This window comes from Lynx rufus, unplaced genomic scaffold (genome assembly GCF_022079265.1).
Source record: "Lynx rufus isolate CCGP_SWC_20201006 ecotype Redwood Valley unplaced genomic scaffold, mLynRuf1.p SCAF_10, whole genome shotgun sequence".
Lineage (NCBI taxonomy): Eukaryota > Metazoa > Chordata > Mammalia > Carnivora > Felidae > Lynx > Lynx rufus.
Window position 1 is genome coordinate 73133158 of NW_025814824.1, and position 19194 is coordinate 73152351.

Here is a 19194-nt window from a genome sequence, read left to right on the forward strand (position 1 = left end):
CATTTCCTGTCTGTAAAATGGGATTGATGAGAAAGGGAAGAACAGTCTAGATCAGTGTTCTCACAAGTGTGGTTTGCTTACTCATCCATAAGCTGTCGCCAATCCATGACAGGAAAGGTGCAGAAGCTGAGAGTCAGCAGTTTTATAGCAATTTGACCCTTGTTGAACACTGAGCATGAGTGTTGTCAAACTAGCTCATGTGGAGCAAACTACACACTAGTTATGCATAGTAGGTCTACAGCTCTGTCGTGTTGGGGAAAAAAGCCACCGAATAGTGGTTCTCTACCACAAAGTTTAAGAAGCACTGATTGAACTTATTTAAGATACCCTCAGCTACAGGGCTCTGGGTCTAGATAGAGGATCATACTGTAAAAATGCATCTGGTGTACTAGTCCTTGCCATGTGTTGCCTTTTCCTTCCCCCAGCCGGGATTAAAGACAAGAGTAGTAATAGCCGATGTGCGAGCGCTTACAACGTGCTAAGCTCTTTACCTTATCTCATTTACTCCATACGACAGTCATGTGGTTTGGGAGCCATTATTATTCCCATTTGAGAGATGAGCAAACCAAGGCCCACGATCTCACAGCTAGCAAGTATGAGAGCCAGGATGAAATCCTGCAGCCTGACCTTAGCACCTTGCCAGTTACCATTATGTTACTGTGTTCCTTTTTGTTTGCAATTGGAAGGTATAGTCGTTTTCTAAAAGGGGGTGGGGTAGGGAATGTTATTAAAAAAATAAATAACAGGGGCCCAGGGTTCTGGAAAGTAGTTTTACATCAGAACTGTTTCTCTTCCTCTGCCTTGGTTCTTGCTGCTGTGGTAGCCATACTGTGATACACCCAGAAAGGAACCAGCTGTGGAAATTGGAAACCCAAACCTCAGAAGTGGCACACCCTGGCTCCATATAGCAGTTTTTTTTTTTAGTTTATTTTATTTATTTTGAGAGAGAACGAGCGCATGAGTGAGTGTGCGAGTGGGGGAGGGGCAGAGAGAGAGAGAGAGAGAGAGAGAGAGAAAATCCCAAGCAGGCTCCGTGCAGCCAGCGTGGAGCCTGATGCAGGGCTCAAACTCACAAACTGAGATCATGACCTGAGCTGAAATCAAGAGTTGGACACTTAACTGACTGAGCCGCGCAGGTGCCCCCATATGGTATTAAAATATATATATATGTAAATTGTTTCACACGATCTCCACAACAGTCATCTGAGGTCCAGAGGGAAGGCATTATTCTTCCCCATTTCATGGGTGAGGAAAGAGCCACAAAGCAGCTTGATGAATTGCCCAGCTTTGTTGATACCCAAGGTCTTTATCCAGTGTGCTAGGCGCAGCAGGCATACAATACATGCCTGTGGCATGGCCGCCCGTGTCACCCGTGGTGACCTACATGAGAGTGAAGTCTGCATACATCTGATGGAAATCCAGATGATACGGAGAGGGACTCTTGTCACTGGCCCAGTGTGTGTAGCTGGGACTTGGCCAGAATGCTAGGCACCTCTCTTCCATTCCTTTTGCCACAGGCTGTTGGCCTGCTTCCGTCCTGTGTGTTGGGACCATGATGGGAATGCAGCTGTGTGCACAGCCACCCTCCGTCTTCCAGCTGCCCGTTGCCTTGACTAGTTCCTAGCCATCCCTGTGATATTCTGGAACACAGTGCCATTTGCTGAGCCCATATCTCCATCTCATTTAAAGGAATGACAGGAAATACTGTGTTTATAGATTTCAAAATTTCATTTCAACAATTTAGCTTTCCAATATAAATATAGAAGTCACTTTTCCTAGCTAGGGAGGGAGGGCTGGCACATTCTGTCACTGGCCTAGTTTGGAAGCCGAAGACCCTGTCTTTGGAAGATGTTCTGACAGCATTCATCGCTGCTCACCACTGAATACAAGCTTTCTCGCAGGCTGGTTTGTCATTTAATCTCTGTTGAGCTCCGTACGGGACAGTTCCTTTGTAAAGACAGGAGCCGAAGGTTATGAATAATACGCCAAAGTAAATGCTGACCTTGTCCTGGCTTGCCGGCTGCCTAAAGGTCACAGCGCCTTGGAACAGATGGAGCCCAGGGAGCGGCCATTTCTGGCTCCCACGTTCCAGCCAGACAAGCTGCGGGGGCTCCTTTCTAACGCTCTCCACCTCTTGCCGGCCTGGGTGCCTCCTCTTCTCCCAGTGGGTGTCAAAATCTTCTTGCTATTGCTATTTTCACCTTCCCAGAGCATCACCTATAGGACTCTTCTCTTGATCACAGGAGTTCTTAGAAGAGGGGGAAGGGTTTCTTCCCAGCCGGTGAGACTAAGTAGGTGGCCTAAACATGCCTCCATTCTCTCACCACACTGTGGGCGAGCAGTCTTGGTCTGCCCTCTTTCTGGCAAGACACTGAGCCATGCCAGTGCTCATTTTGCCGTTTTTTTAGCAATTGTGGTAATTAACAAAACAGGGACTGTCATCACGGGGGTGGTGGTGCCCATGAGTGTGCTCTCACCGTGGGAGCGGCAGAAATTGCGCCTCCAGGTTTGGATCTGGGACAGCAGCTACTTTGGTGGGTGGAGGAGGGCTCCGTTGGCGGCCTCTGCAAATGGAAAAGGGTTTGGTAGAAAGAGCACAGAATTTGGACTCCGATCACCCTGGGTTCAGTTCCCCAGCTCCTCAGCTCCGTCTCCCCGCTTGCACTGGTTTGCTCATTAGCCCTGTGGGCTTCATACGTGTGACTTGTGGAGACGTGAAGGTCAGCGCAGCAGTGTCTGATGTAGGAGCCGACGCTCCATTGGTGGAGCCTCTGCTTCCCATACCAGCTCTGCTCATCTCTAGGAGGAGTGCTGACCGAGAACCTCGTTTTCTGGTTTGTTGCCCTTATGGTTTTTGTTTTTAACTTTGCTTTAAAAAATTTTTTTTGACTGCCCTGTTTTAGGCATGGTTTCCTTGCGTTCTAAAGTTTCCCCTGCCTTCCCAGCCCTCCCGAACGCCTGTCCTCCCTGACAGCCCATCAGAGGTACCTAGGAAGTGAGTAGCTGAAGGTTTTGCCGTGCTTTGTTTCGTGTGTGTGTGTGTGTGTGTGTGTGTGTGTGTGTGTGTGTATAAAGTTTATTTATTTATTCTGAGGGGAGGGGAAGAGATAGAGAGAGGGAGAGAGAAAGGATCCCAAGCAGGCTCTGTGCTACCAGCCCAGAGCCCGATGCGGGGCCCAAACTCTCAAGCCGTGAGATCATGACCTGAGCCAAAATCAAGAGTCAGACACTCAATGGACTGAGCCACCCAGGTGACCCTGTTTTGTGTGGTTTTGAGCTCCGCTTCCCAGAGCTACCACCGGTGAGAGAAAAGCCAGAGTGTCAGGAAGTGGGTTAGGGCGATTCTTAGCCCCAAGGACCTGGTGGACTCTGTCAGTGACTATGGCGGGAACAGCCTTGTTCATAGGTCCGTCATGGGGATGCAGGAAAGAGAGTATCTTGCCCAAAGACGGGCAGTTTTCACAGGGGTCTGGGTGTGTTAACAACATCTGAGGGACGTAGCAAGCCTAGGGAATTACCTGTTTAGAGGTTGAAATCTTGAAAAGAGGCTCTAAAGAGTGAGGGCAAGTTGATTTTTGTGAAGCCGTGGAGTGGCTCACTGATCAGTGATCACTGATCACCTTTCCAAAACCCAGAAGAGAGAAGTGGCCTTGCGGGTCTCCTCGGCCCTCACTGCGAATTTCACACCAGGGTGGCTGCGTTAGGAAGAAGGGGAGGGATCCTGTGGCCCCCCCGCTGCTGGCTGGAACCCCTGTGGCTGTGGCTTGTCCGTGTGCGGGGGTGAGCCTAGAGCTGAGGGCAAATGTTAGTATCATAGAACTTAAAGTTTTGCTTGTTGTTAGGGTTGAGAAAACTCAGCAGACTCTGAAGAGGTTTCTTCTCAGGCAAGTGGACATTTGAATTGCGTAGACTCGACTTACCTCATTTTAGCTTTGATGTCGGCGAAATGATAGGCACTTACTGGGCTGCCTTCTGCTGCACTTGTCAGGACCGCAGACTTGTGGAAATCCTCGAATATGATCCTCCCTAGAAGCCAGGGAGGACAGCAAAGCTGCTACTAGAAACAAAGAGGGGCTGAGGAATTGCATTTCAAACTGGACGGGAAGCTTATACGTTAACACGAACAATAGGAGTGAACATGAAGGGAAGACTCTTTTCGACGCCAACATATTCATGTGAATTTCCTTCCCACCCTGCTCCCAAACCCACAAAAATGCTTCAGCTCATCCCACATTACCCCTCTCCCATCGCTCCAACAACGCATATTCTGTAACGAAAATTCTCACGAGAGAGAAGGGAGCCACTGTGACAAACGCAGCCTTGTTATCTACTTAGAGGTGTTATCTTTTGGAGTCTTACCTGGTGATTTTTTTCTGTTGTTGGTGTCTTGTGATAAGTGACAGCCAGCTGTCAGCATTGGGTATCACGATTGCCACGTCCTTCAGACACAAGATAGCACAACTCTGATGACACCTCAATCAAAAAATTAAAACACAGATGAGCAATGCTGGTTGTCCCTGGTCAGTGAACCGATGGTTACAAGGACACCATCCAGAAAGAAACAAAAGGGGGAACACCGGGAGCCTGAGTGTGTGGGCCGGCCGCCTTCCTCTTCATTAAGTTGGGCACCTTCAGTAGCTGGTTGCTTCAGACAGCTCATCCCAACTCCTGGTTCCTCTTGGTCCCTTCTTTTCCACCCTCCCCTCTCCTCCTCCTTCCTTCACCTCCTCCTCCCCTCTCCTCCTTCTCCATCCTTGTGTTACTATCACTCTGCTCACTCTGACTTCCTTCCTGCTTCTGGGCTCATTTTTCTTAGTATCCTTTGCTGATCCCCTTATTAACCCTACAGATTTAGGCTTCTCCATGAATTCCACCCTTTGACCCTCCAACCCTCTCTTTGATTTCCCCATATATTAAAAAATTTTTGCATCATGGCAAGATACACATAACCAAAATCACCGTCTTTACTGTTTTTAAGTGTACGGTTCAGTCATGTTAAGTAAATCCACACTGTTGTGCAATGGGTCTCCAGAGTACTTTTTTTATCTTGAGGAACTGAAATTCTGTACCCATTAAATTAGTCCCCATTTCCCCCTCCTCCCAGCCCCTGGAAACCACCATCGTGCTTTCTGTCTCTAGGAGTTTGACTACTCTATCACCTCTTGTAAGTAGAATCATATAATATTTGTTTGTTTTCATAACTGGCTTATTTCACTCAGCAAAATGTCCTCAAGGTTCATCCATGTTGTGGCATGTCAGAATTTTCTTCCTCTTTAAGGCTGAAGCATATTCCACTGTATGTCTATACCCCTTTTTGTTTATTCATCCATCTGTGGACAGATACTTGAGTTGCTTTCACCTTTATCTGTTGTGAATATCGCAGTGGATATGGGAGGACAGACATCTCCGTGAGATCCTGCTTTCAGTCTTTTGGTATTCACCCAGAAATGGAATCGCCAGGGATGCCTGACTGGCTCAGTCAGTAGAGCACGTGACTCTTGATCTTGAGGTTGTGATTTCCAACCCCCCCGAGTGGAGAGATTACTTAAAGATAAAATCTTAGGGTTACCTGGGTGACTCGGTCAGTTAAGCATCCAACTCTTGATTTCAGCTCAGATCATGATCTCACGGTTGTGGGATTGAGCCCTGTGTCCAGCTCTGTGCTGAGCGTGGAACCTTCTTGGGATTCTCTCTCTCTTTCTGTCTCTCTCTCTCTCTCTCTCCCTCTTGCTTTCTCTCTCTCTCAATAAACTTAAAAAAATAAGAATAGGGGCAACTGGGTGGCTCATTCAGTTTAGCATCCAACTTTGGCCCACGTCATGATCTTGTGGTTCGTGAACTTGAGTCCCATGTTGGGCTCTGTGCTGACAGCTCAGAACCTGGGGCCTGCTTCAGATTCTGTGTCTCTCTCTCACTCTGCCCTTCACCTGCTTGCACTCTGTCTCTGTCTCTGTCTCTCAAAAATAAAATAAACCTTAAAAAATATGTTTTAAATAGAAAATTTAAAAAAATAAGATCTTAAAAAAAAGAAGTTGAATTGCTGGATCATATGGTGACTCCATTTTTGTTTTTTTGAGGAAGTGCCGTACTAAAGTTTTACACAAGTGCAGGGGTTCCAATTTCCTACATCCTGGCCAACACTTATTTTTTTGTTGTTGTAGTAGCCGTCTTAATGGATTTGAGGTGGTTCTCACTGTGGTTTTGATTTGCATTTCCCTAATGATTAGGGATGTGCAGTGATTTTTTAATAGGCTCGCTGGCCATTTGTAGATCTTCCTTGGATAAATATCCATTTATGTCCTTTGTCCATACTCAAACCAGGTGGTTGCTATGGTTGAGTTGTCTCAGCCCCCTCTTGGGTGGGGAGGGGGGGCTCACCCTTCGCATGGCTGTAGCTGCCTCCTTTTTCTGGTCCACGGACCTGTCCTTTATCCTGAGCCCCACGATGCATTGTCGCCCCCCCCCAGTCACCCAGACTATAAACTTCAGGCTCCTCTCTGACAGCTGTGTCTTATTTCTCACGTGCAGTGGGTTGCCACATCTGTCAGTTGTGTCTCCACCAGGTTAGTCTGATCTGCCGTCTCCCTTGTGTTACAGCCGCCACCCTGGTTGCAGGGCACCTGGGGTGATCTCGTGCCAGTATATTTTGGTGTTGACTCATCTCTGATCTCTGGTGAAATCTCAGGGTGAGGTAGCATGGGTGAAGAGTGGTGTAAAGTATGAAAGAATATATTTAAAAATGTTTTATATTTGGAAGACAAAAAAGAAACCTTTTTGTATGACATGGAATAAAGTTCATAATGTTCATTCTTGCTGGAGGGGCTAGGCACATGCACTTACATCTTGTAAGAATAGCAATTTACAGTATCGATACTGATCCGAACTAAGAAATATTTGGGGGGCATTTAATCTATGCCGGGCACCAAGTATTCTATGCATATTATCTTGTTCAACCTCATAATAACTTTATAAGGTGGTTGGTATTATCCGGAAACAGAAGCTGAGGCATGGAGAGGCCCAACATCACCCATCTAGGAAGTGGTACCTGTGGTATTCAAATTCTGGAAGTCTGGCTCTAGAACTGTTTGTATAGTTAGAGGAAGCACAGGCTTTTCTATTTTCCAAAAAAGGGGGCAGCTGACCAAACCTGGCCTCAGGAACCCAGCCTTCTTGTTCTTTACTCTGCACCACTCCCCCCGCACTCACCCCTGCCGCCATCTTGCTGGCTGGCGTTCTCTCTCTATGCTTTTGTGGGCACTGTAGCCTGTGAGCTATTCCTGAGGTGGGCCCAGGCATTGTCTCCCTCTCTCACCTGTACATACCGTCACTCTGGAGTGCCCTCCTCCCACTGTCTCCTCAGCGGGATTGATTCTTCAAGGAGGCCTGATCCCTCATCCAAGCTGCACTGGCTGTCCAGGTCCCCCTCAGCGTGCTCACCGCGGGGCTGGGTGAAGAGAAGGTACCAGTAACCTCTCACCCTGATGTCCAGGCACATTTAGTGCCTTCCCAGCTCAACTATAGGCAACCTGAGACGAGAGCCATCTACCGAGAGCAAAGTATCTTGGTCTTCCTCCGTGCCAAGCACAGAGTACGTCGTGAAAATGATGAGTCCCAAATGTTTCCCAAATTGAGGCTCAGGTAATCATAAAATCCAGAGCCATGGTTTTGACTCTTAACTTTTAAAAAATATTTATTTATTTATTTTGAGAGAGCGTGTGCATGAACAGGGGAGGGACAGAGAAAGAAAGGGAGAGAGAGAGAATCCCAAGCAGGCTCCACACTGTCAGTGCAGTCTGACACGGGGACCCAAACCCACGCACTGTGAGATCATGACCTGAGCTGAAATCAAAAGTCAGACGCTTAACCGACTGAGTCACCCAGCTGCCCCTTGACTCTTAATTTTTGTGGGTCAACCAGAATTCCCGTCTTCAGAACCGACCTGGGAATCTTTCCTAGAAAAGAATTCCTTTGTATCAGAGACCCTGGCCTCCCTCTTCTCAGCGGGCCCTGACCAGGTTCCCTTTTCAGACCTTTGCTTTCCCTCCTGGCCACAGCAGTTTTGTTAAGCAAAGAGGAAGTTGCTCCAGGGAACTTGCACCTTGATGCTTAAATGCGCAGGAGCCAGGAGAGGAATAAGGGAGGTGGACTGTGCCTGCTGGAGAGTGAGACCCGGACACGCTGGCTCACGGGGCCTCCGCTGAGGCTGGTTCACTGTGTTCCTGGGGAAGGCTCTGCTCCGAAGAGGCAAAGCGGGGGCTCACTTGGTCTTCACTTCCCCCCCACTGAGGTGGGCAACAAGTGACAGGTGAGGCAGCAGCAAAAGGCAGAGAGACTTCAGTCATGGCATCAGAAGAAAAAGTCAAGTCCTTTTTCTTTCTTCTTCCAGAACCTCAGCGCTTTGGAAAAGGCTTTTCTCCCTCTTCAAAGAAAAGTTCCTTACTTTTAAGTTTCCCGGGATGCCTCTCTCTGTCTCTTTCTTCCCAACTCCTTCTGCCTCACCAAAGCTCAGACCCCATGCCAGGCCAGCCTGAAACCCCCGCCCCTGGCTGCTCACGTTCCTTGCTCCCGCATCTGCAGCCATCTCCACACGTTCCGTGTGGCCCTCGGCCCTTCTGGAAGCCCTGTGTCCGGCTTCCTCAGCCTTTGCCTTCCCTTTATTGGTTTTTCTGGGTCCTCTACTTGCCTGTAAGGCCTGAGTATGAAACTTCCCAGGTTGGTAGGGATTGACCCTTCATGGCGCCCCACAGCTTGGAGACATTTGGGGTCACAGGCCTCAGCACTTAGAATGTACAAGGCCTCATTTTTTTGCCCGGAAGCATCTGGCAGGTGGGCGTCTGACCCAGTTTTAGGTATGTTGGCCCCTTGGCAGCCCTCAGAGGCTTGTGGTGCTCTTGAGTGAGGAGAGGAGCCAGCTTTGTGCTTTGGGGACCAGAGTAGCCACAAGGCCCTCCGACTGTGTAGGATGGATGAACTCACCAGAGCAAAGCAAAAGTCTAAACTTCTTTAAATAAAAGTTGAAATTGCCTGCTATATTTTTCTTCATGTTTCAGATTCTTTCGACATGCATAAGTGATCTTTTTCCTATTTCCTCAGAATTAACCTAACTTTGACTCATCATTTTTGATTATCTGCTATCTGGGGGAGCAGAGACAGGTCTCTAGATTACTTGTAAAGTGAGGTTCAGAGGAGCAGTGGGCCAGTAATCTTACTACAATTAATTCTGTGATGAATGAGGGTAGGCATTATCAAATGTCACAAGTAAGGGAATACTCCTATGATACGGGGAAACCTTTTCTGGTTTCATTACAGGACCGAGGAGAATAGTAGGGCAATGCCCAATAAGTGCCATACATTTGCAAAATCTACACGCGTTTTTATATAGGGATGGGTAAAAAGGGGGAACCAAAGATATTGGACTCTGAATTGCAGTGTTTCTTCCTGTTTATAAACAGGGGTGGGGGTGGGGTGTTTCCCCCATGAGTCTCTGCTGTGCTTGGATGGGTTCAAAGACTTGGGTCAGGATAGCACTTTTCGGAATTCCTTCTTAGACCTGAAAACCCAAGGCTCTGCCTTCAAATAAATGCCCCTCACCACCCCCCGCCGAGGAGGGAGTGTGTTTATGGCATTTAATGTAGTGATTTGGCCTCGGGCAAGGGAGCTCGAGGCATGAGTCACCAAGTTACACGTACAGAGCACCTCTTTAATGCACTCCCCTTCCAGGTGCCGGCAGATGTTGAAAAATGTCAGGATCGGATGGAGTGTTTCAACGCTGATCTGAAAGCCGACATGGAGCGGTGGCAGAGCAACAAGAGGCAGGACTTCCGGCAGCTGCTCATGGGAATGGCCGACAAGAACATCCAATACTACGAGAAGGTAATGAGTGTGCCGGCAAGACCCAGCCCTCTCAGTGAGGAAGCACGTCTAATAGCCAGAGAGAGCCTGGGGCAAGGGCCTGCCCGAAATCCAGCAGCAGCCACCCCTGCGGGTCCTAGCCCCACTGTGCGAGATGCGATGCGGCGCCAGGTTTGGGAGCAGAGGCCCCCGTGGGGGTGCCCACAGGGCATTCACGTGCACACGCTGCTCACGGAAGCGGCAGTTCTCTTCTCCCGGGCCCTTTGGGCCTGGCGGCTAGCTGCGCCCCTGAGTCAGGAGGCCTGCAGTCTAGGGAGAGAGCAGGACCCAGAGGGCCCTGGGGTCTCTCACTGAAAGCAAGCTCCTTGAGGCTCCTGGGGCTCCCTTACGTGGGGTCTGAGTCTAGTTTCTACTCCAACCTCAGAGTCACCAAGGAAGGAAGCATGGAGTAATTTTACCACTCCGCTCCCCAACTTGACCAAAGGATGCCTCTCTCCTCCTACCTGCTCAGAACTCCTTCCCAAATGACTCAGCACAAAGACCTGCTTCACCCCGAGCTCCTTCTACACAAGGTCTTGTGTGGTTCTTCTGTTGTGCCCTTTATGCAAGAGATTGCTCAAAGGGAGGATCATTTTGCCAAGTAGGGTGCTCTCAGAGGAGAGTGCCAGTCTTTAGGTTCTTGGCCCTTCACAAGGATCTGGAATGAAAGGGGATTGCTGCAGTGGAAAGAATATCCGCTTTGGCCACTTACTAGCTGCGTGTCTTAGACAAGTTACGTAACCACTCTGGGTCTCATCTTCTCCATATGAAGTGTGTGTGTGTGTGTGTGTGAGAGAGAGAGAGAGAGAGAGAGAGAGAGAGAGAGAGATGAGGAATAATGATCCTACTGCATGGAGTTGTGAGGACTAGCAATAGTGAATGTAAGATACATGATGATGTTTGGATCCGATGAAATGCAGTAAGTAGAGTTTCCTCCCCCTATATTCCCTGTTGGGAGATCTAAGAGTGGCCCATTCAAGCAAAACATCTGAGGTCAGTAAGGAGGCGTGGGGTTTCCACCCACTCTGAGTCAGGTGGCTGGCTCACATCACCATCATTTACATCCTTGTGCAAGTCCTACCCACACCTGGAGCAAGTCTTCCTCTTGGCTGAGGACCTAGAGCCTCCTGAGGGCTTGCAGCTTGCCGTCTTTTCTGCTTTTTGAAGGGAAAGAATTTCTGCCAGCTGTGAGCTGTGTGGACGGTACATTAAGGCCTCATAGAGACCCTGCTGTCTTTCGTCTCAGAGATGGGGATGATATATTCAAAGCAAACACTGGCCACATCCCCAGTTTCTAATAGTGATGGATAATCCACGTAGACCTCGGATGTTACATTATGTACGTACATTACTTAGACAAGACATGAGACAGAGGTCACCCGGTGGGACTAACAATAAAAGGGTAGCTCAGAGAAGAGTTAAGAACCTGCTCCTAAAATCTGATGTTGAAAATGTGTGTGTGTGTGTTGTCATTTCAGTGCCTCATGGCATGGGAGTCGATTATTCCACTACTACAGGAGAAACCAGAGGCCAAGTAAGTTCCTTCTTGGGACCGAGACTCTTCTACCTACACAGGGCATGGCACCCCATACCAGGACGTCCCTGTAGTGCCAGAGAGGTGGCACTGAGAAAACAGCCACAGAATCATCTCTCCTTTGTGTATTTCTCTCCCTTCCCGCCCCCCACCCACCTTTGTCTGACAGTGGTTCTCCGTTAGTATTTATTCCTTGGTGGAGTCTGTAAGGCTATAATCATCTCTCAGCGAAAGAAGCATACCTCCGTGTTGTGAAGGAGCCCATTAAATCTGGAACACTAAGATCTGCAGCTGAGGGACGAGACAACCCAGCTGATGTTCTGACATCTCATTACAGTCTCCTGTTTGGGGACAGCATGGTTGCCTGTGGTGGAAGAGAGCCCGGTTCTTGCTTTTCCAGGACACGAGGAAGGCGGGCACAGAGGGCAGCTCTCGTTTTCCACAGACACACGGGGACTCTGGAATTGACCTGTGTGGGCATCGACTTGTCTCAGCCTAGAAGGGGGTGTTGGCACCTCCACGGAAAGTCCTTAATGTACAGTGGCCTATAGCTGTGAGTGTGGCCTGCTGCCTGCTTGTGACGAGTGGCACCTCTTTTGTGGCTTCTGGTTCACATAGGACCATTTATATCAGCATCTGTATGCGTCCGTGCCCAAATGAGCAAGCCAGTGTCCTTGTCCTCGTGCGATACCTCGGGGAGCCGAGGGGGCAGTGCTCCCCAAACTTGTTTCTGACACTAGAATGCGGTAGATTGGAAACTGTTTTTTGTGTAAAATGGGGGGGGGTGCATTTTTCTCTGTGAAGTTCTTCAGTGTTTTTCTTTTGCTTGTTCAGTGTCGTCAGAGTAGAGCTGAGGCCCGTGGTGGGAAGTCCGTGTTGTCTGAGGTCAGAGTAGCTCCCAGTAACTGGGGTCAGTGGGCGTATACTAGGCCCCATCTCCACGTCTGCTCTGTGCCGTCTGCCTTTACCTCACCCAGAACTCCTAATTTAGTGTCTCCTACCACGTCCACGGAGTGTTTGGGCGGCCTTTTGTTGAGAGGCTGGTGTGCTATAGTGACACAGTGGAGGTTCTGGGAACTCCGTGTGCATGTTCCATATGAAGTGCTTTAACCCTCAATAGTCCCTGGTCGGAAAGAGAAGTCGGTACCTGGATGGGCCTCGAAGATGACAAGTGCTAACAGCGAGCCCTTTGCTTCTCGATAAGCTAAAACCTCTTCAACTTGCAGCCACGTTCCCCAGTGACCACTGGCTGCATCTCAAGTCTTCAAACCGACACGAAACTGACGAAGAGGATCTATCTTCCAACTCCTTTACTCCTTTTCTTTCCTCCTGAAGTGAAGCTACCTATGCCACATTTGCGCTCTCCCGTCTGTGGCTCATCTCCCCGTAAAATGATCAACCTGAGCCTCAAAGAGGCAGTTAGTGTTCTTGTCGCGACGCAGCCGGGCCGAGGCGCTGGCGCACACGTGGGTCGTAACCCGCAGGTACCCAGCCGCGTGCAGCGTGTCGAGGTTCCTCCACCCCCTCGCGCCCGCGGCGTTGACCTTGGGTGGCCACTGCCGTGATGCCAGGGGTGCAGCAGTAGGCCAGCGCAGAACAGTTCGGCTCTGTTTCATTCATGTTTTGAGGAAGTCACGGTTTCAGTTAGAACTTTTGTATCCGTCGGTACTTGCCTGCACCATCAGACCCCCTCACGCCGTTCTCAAATCCTGCGATGTGAATTTTTGTTTGGTACAATTAGAAGTGATTCATCGAAGCAGAAGGGTAAGGACAGGCCATCTAGCCCGAGTGGTGAGTCCGTGTTTCATGCTACCTCTAAGCCATCACATTGGTGCGGGTATGGATGATGGACGTCTGGGTCCAAGCTGACAGCTTGCTGGTAGAACAGGGTGTATATCCAATAATGGGTTGACGGCCCTCTCTTGATATTTCGTGGAAGGCACTAGACTGACCCAGCAGCAAGCGCTCATCTCCAGGAACGTGCGAAGCCTTGCCTTGTGGAATGCGTGCTTTAAAAACGTTGTCTGGTGTCATGAGTGCTTGGAAAGAATCGTGGGAAGAGTTGATGGGAAGACCAGGATCTCATCTGCCGCTAGTTGCCAAAGCCCAGGAGCATTCCTGTGGAAAGTTTAGTTGGAAAAGAAGGCAACCCTTCAAAACAGTCATGGGGCTCCTCTCTGGGACATACGGGAAGGGAGTGGAGGGGGGACGCAGTCGTTCCTTACGTTATTGGAGGCAGAAGACTAGCTCGGAGGGGACTCGGGCATCTTACGGCTTGTCTTTCTCCGTTTGTTTGCCATGTGATGTTTCTGTGCTTTAAGACACCAGGGAGAGCTGGGACACTGACGCCAGAGCTGGGAGAACCAGAATATGTTCCAGACTCCCCTGGAGAAATGGTCTTGCCCGAGAAGGGACGCTTGCCCCTTCCTTCAGGCTGGCGGCAGATGAGGTGAGGAGGCCCAGGAAGAAGGGACGGTAGGCAGTGAAGGAGGCTCCCCGGGCCTCCCCGACCCCCACGGCTCGTCCAGCCTCTGCGGGTCAGGAGTCCCAGGCATTTGCCCTTTCATCTCTGTGAGCATGAAGGGGATTCCCTGTGAGAAGTGTGACCGGAGACTTCTGTGCCAAAGACTGCCTCGTAGAGGCTTCGTCACCCCGTCCTTCTTGGCTCCACAAAGTCGTGGTGCTGAGATCACTGCCTCCTCTCTCATAGTTGTGTCCCAGGAGGCTTTTGCTTGGGGACACGCTTGACCTCAGGCAGACAGACTTGGACAGGTTTTGAGTCTTGGGCACATGGCAGCAGAATGCAGAGTGACGCCTATCAACTGCCTCTCGGGTGCGGGAAGTGAAGGGTTCATTCACCCAGGTTAAAAATCCAGGCTAAGGCAGAAGAGAGAATTCCTAGAAACTGAGCAGATTTTAGAGATGCACTTGATGCTGAAGGGAGCACTTGTGCTTTGTGGCAGATACGGACACTGCGGTCTTCCTTATCATGTGGTGGATCCACAAGGGGATTCTAGGCTACTCTGCCCAAAGCCAAAAAACCTCTGTTCTTCCTGAAGGAGGAGGGAACACGTTTCACAGCCAGGTTTGGGGCTGGGTTTTGTCCTTTAATAAGACTTACTAATGATTCCCAGTGACCTCAGATAAGTGCAATTATGGAGATGATTGGCTCGTATTTCACTGTGCTGCTCGTTGAACTCACCAGTCACCTTCCTTTAGGTGAAACAACAAAAGCCAGCACGACTCCGGGGGTCGTGGTGAATGTAACGTTAAGTTTGTCTTCATGCCAAATTTCAGCCACACCTGGAGCGTGTTCTACATGTTGTCGAATTAAATGTTTTACAGTCGCCATCCACACGAGGGATTTAAATGCACGCTTGCTGCTCATTTCTCGTGAGGCCACCTTTGTTTTGAAGTGACAGGAAGTCCTGCTTTAGAGGAGGGCATGGTGACCTGACTGCCTGTCTGCAAGTGGAGTGTGTCTCTTGGGCCCGTAGGTGTCAGCCTGGGACACACCCAGGGTGCGAGTGACTTGGCCCTGCCGTCAAGAGCATTGACATCGCGGGCCCCTGGCTTTGTTTTCATGCCATTCATTACACTGCAGAGTAGTCCTTCTCTACCCTCTGCCCTGAGGCAGGCAGGAGAGAGACATCGCCACAGCCTCCCGGGCCCATGTTGGCCTCGTCTGTTTGGATGTCGGGATGGGGTGACCTGGCCTCTCCTCAAGCTGCGCTGAAGGGTGCTCCCGCTCAAGAGAGGCTGCCTGTGTTCAGGGCAGGGCAGAGCAAGCCTGTGGCCCACCTTCCCGGATGCCTACTCTCAAAGGCCCGTGGAAACTGAGTAATCTAATTGTCAGGCTGGAGTAACACTGCAGTCCATCCCCATTTACAAAACATTTTGGGAATTTGGCTTTGCCTTCTCACTTTCAAGATGGCAGCAGATTGGACATAGCCTCTTATGTTTTCTCCATTCAGATGGCAGGTGGCATTTATCAGTAAATTCGAGTAAAATGTCATGATGCCCTGGGTCAGACTGACCTATCAAGCTGGGTGTGTTGGAGTTGTTCTCTGCTTCCTCGTGGGGTTTTTTTTTTATTTAGTGCATAAACCAGGAACCTGATTTTTCATCAGCCCACCCAATAGGTGGTTAGCTTTCTGCTTTAAGCATGTCTGGCCTCCCTACAGTCGCCTGGATGAGAGCGTGCACAGAGCTATCTGCGTTAGGAAAGGTGGAGGAAAGGCCTTTGTCACGGGGAGTTTGATCGTTGTTTCTTAATCGTATGTTTGAATTGCATTCCGGGTCTGGCTGTCTAACCCTTTCTATGTGGCAGAAAAATATGTTCTTCAGGCAGTTTTTACTACTATAGATAGCCTGTAAATAAGTACTTTGGAAAAAAATAACAAACCAGTAAGGTATTTGTCTTATATAGAAACATTCTGTGTGTTTAGCACTTGAAAATCAACAAATCCAGACTTTAAAATTGCCACAGACTGTTGAAAGCCTAACTCTACTTTTTGAGAATTGTCAACACCTACTAATATGCCTTATTCTTCAACTAGTGTGTTTTAGATTCTGGATAGAAAGAATTTTTTAGAAACATAATCAGTTGTTCAGCTTAAATGCTAGAGGTCTAACATAGCCAGTCCTCAGCCCTCTTAAAGAAATAAGAAAGTGAGGTTCATAATTAGGGCTGCCTTTTGGGAAGAGAAAGCTAAGTATTGCTATTGCCAAATGATATTTTTGATAATGTAAGGAAACACAGGGACCACTGAACCGTGTGTGTGTGTGTGTGTGCGTGTGTGTGTGTGTTAAAGTGTGAAAGATTAACTTAGTGCCTTTTGGCACACTCTCGATTGTAGAGGATATATGGTATCAGCATTGACAAATCACGTAGATACAGAGAACTCTAGATTATGACAATATTAATGGTGTACCCCAATTCTGCGGAACAGTTTTTTAAAAGATAACTGGGGGCGGGGTGGGGGGCTCAGAGCAGCGTGTGTCAGATAGAAATTCTCCACAGGTTGAAATGCCAAAAACCTAAAACCCATTGATTCTTTAGTCCATTTTAATAGAGCTTTTACTATTAAAACCAGTGACGGAGTATTGCAACACGCATGTCCCTGGCAATGCCACCCCCTCACCAGGTGATTCTGGGCTTCCTGCATGCCAGGTCAGAGCAGGTCACACCTGTCCCCACCCCTGAGTAACAGGTTGTTCACAGTCTCAGACCAACCCTTCAGTCTTGATGGTACCAGAAGGAGAAAAGGGGGGTGGCTTTTTTCCGCAGTGTGGGAACGGGGAGGGGAAAGCAGATTGCCAACAAGATGAGAATCTGTATGACAAAAAGACACCTGTGTCAGCTGGGCCTTCGTCAAACAACAAACCAGCAGCTGTTAGCAGTCAGCACCACCACCTGGACACCCCTGAGGTCTGGTCCTGTCCCATAGGCACCCCCAACCATTGTACTTCCGTGTGCCTGATTCCTCGATGTCCGCGCATTGGGAATGCATTGAGAGATGATGTACATCTGATATATTTCCATAAAATAAACTGCCAGCAACCTTTCTAACTTGTATTTTAACTGTTGAAAAAGAGATTCAAAACTTTTGCTTAGGTCATGTCCAAAGTGTGGACTGTATTTCTTATTTTTAGAGGTCATTCTTCACATTTAAAATTTTAGAAGAACCCCTCCCCCCGCCCAAGGTATTGATGAAGTCCTCCCTCCGTGTAAATGTGTTCTCTTCTCTCCATGCTGCCAATAAGCCAAATCAGAAGCTGTGAAAAAAAAAAAAAAAAATGTGCTCAAGAATGTGTGTGGACGAGAAAGTGATTTATTCCCAGGTCAAAGTCTCTGTTTCATGAAGCTACCAAACTTTAAAAAGAATGTCACCTTTTTCTTTCTTTCTTTGTTATGGAACCCAGAGATTGTAAAAAGAAAAAAAAAAGTTTTGTTGCATTTTTTGATGCTGGCACGAGGTTTTTGTCCACTTTTTTTCATATATCTGTGTATAAAAAAACTCTGTCCATTGTTTACTATGAAATTAGTATTACATTTTGAGGTAAACAAAAGAATTTGTATTGCTTGTTAACTATTAGCTTGTAAATTTAAAAGGTTTCTTTACCTCAATTAACTTAAAGTAATGGACCAATAAACCTACGAATGATGCTTTCTTTACCTTGAATTGTGTTGTCATTTATAACACTTTACACAACAGGAAAACACGTGTGCCTTGTATTTTGTTTTCTTGTTTTCTCTAAAGAGGTATGAGTTTGCCTGCAAGAATCAGGATATACAGAGCACCAGGAAAAAGATATAATTAACCTATTTTTACTCTTCTTTACTTCTCCGTAGATTTATCCTCAGTTTACCTTCTACACCCCACAGGTTGGCACCGATTTGGGGAAATGAAGAAACTACCTGGTGTCTGTTCACAACCACTGTGATTGGCGGGCAGCCTGGCAGCCAGCCCAGGTACTTTCGTGAGGATTTCTTCCTACTCCATCCCATAGCAAAGCACAACATCTTCTCAGTCAGGACCAGTCATTTCCTGATTTTTTTTTTTTTTTAACTGCCCTGATGCTTTTAAAAAATCTGTTAGGCAAGAAGAAATGCCTGTGGTTCGTTAGGGTGTCAAGAGTGTGTTTCGAAGGGAGACCGGAATGCTCGGTTAATGACCCCAAAGTACTGGAAATGCACTTGAACTTACTGACAGTAGACATCACTAATCCAAGACTACAGTCATACACAATGAGGCAGCAAGGCGGGATAAGAGAGCTTTGGGATCAGATCTCAGCTTTTTCCACTCGTTACTTCTGTGGTTTTAGGCAAGTCCCATTTCTCTGAACTTCAGTATATTGATCTTTGCAATGAAGACGTGCTTTCCCTTGGTGGGTTGCTGATGGGATTGGCGATAATGTATATATATAAAGCATCAACATGTCTGCCAACACTTAGATGACTGGACTGCTCTTACGGGAAGACTCTTCTATTACTTGTTTAGGTATGGCCAACTTAAATAGCAAGTATTCCCATAACAATCCTTCCCGTTTGCTTTGTCAAATGAAAATTAAGGGGGGGGTATATATTTCTCGTAACTGCTTTAAGAAGGTGATGGAGATAGTAGGCTGGTGGACTGTGGTCAGACTGAAGCCCTGGGGAACAGATGGGAATAGATCATAAAAGTTGTGGCAATGGGCGATAGGAAGGGTGATGAATTTAAGAGATTTCTGTGGTGAGGGGAGGGGATCAGAGATGAGACGGCGTTTTCAAGCCTGGGAGCAGGGAGATGACATCATTAACTCACACGTGAAAACAATCAGGAGAAAAATGTAAAGGTTGGAGTAGCTTAGATGGTGAGGTGGGAGAATAATTTGGTTTGGAATTATGTTTCAGGAAATCCAGGTGGAGGTGTCGACCAGATTGTTGGAAAAAGTGTTCTGGAATCCCTGAGAGTAGACTAGATTACTTGGGGAACATACCAAGGACAGAGCTTTATGGGCCTCAAGAATTAAGGATGGGGGCGCCTGGGGGGAGACTCAGTTGGTTAAGTGTCTGGCTGTTGGTTTCGGCTCAGGTCATGATTTCCTGGTTTGTGGGTTTGAGCCTCAAGTTGGGCTTCACGCTGACAGCACTGAGCCTGCTTGGGATTCTCTCTCCCTCTCTCTCTCTTTGCCCCCCTCCCCAAAATAAATAAACTTAACAACAAAAACAAAAAAAATTAGGGATGCAGGAAGAGGGGGAGAGGGACTCAGGGAACATTCTTAAG

General features: G+C 48.2%; 1 protein-coding gene across 3 annotated transcripts in view; it reads left to right on the forward strand.

Annotated features, from left to right (window-relative positions):
* SNX30 (sorting nexin family member 30) overlaps positions 1 to 17997 on the forward strand; it is a 117836-nt gene extending 99839 nt beyond the window's left edge. Inside the window, exons 8-10 of one of the 3 annotated variants that reach the window (XM_047068060.1) lie at positions 9721 to 9873; positions 11370 to 11425; positions 17814 to 17997. In XM_047068060.1, coding sequence (XP_046924016.1) covers positions 9721 to 9873; positions 11370 to 11425; positions 17814 to 17997 — 393 coding nt within the window. Of the gene's footprint in view, positions 1 to 9720; positions 9874 to 11369; positions 17611 to 17813 lie in introns of those variants that run through there. The other 2 variants (XM_047068064.1, XM_047068073.1) reach the window with 2 other exon arrangements.
* Positions 17998 to 19194: the final 1197 nt, after the last annotated feature.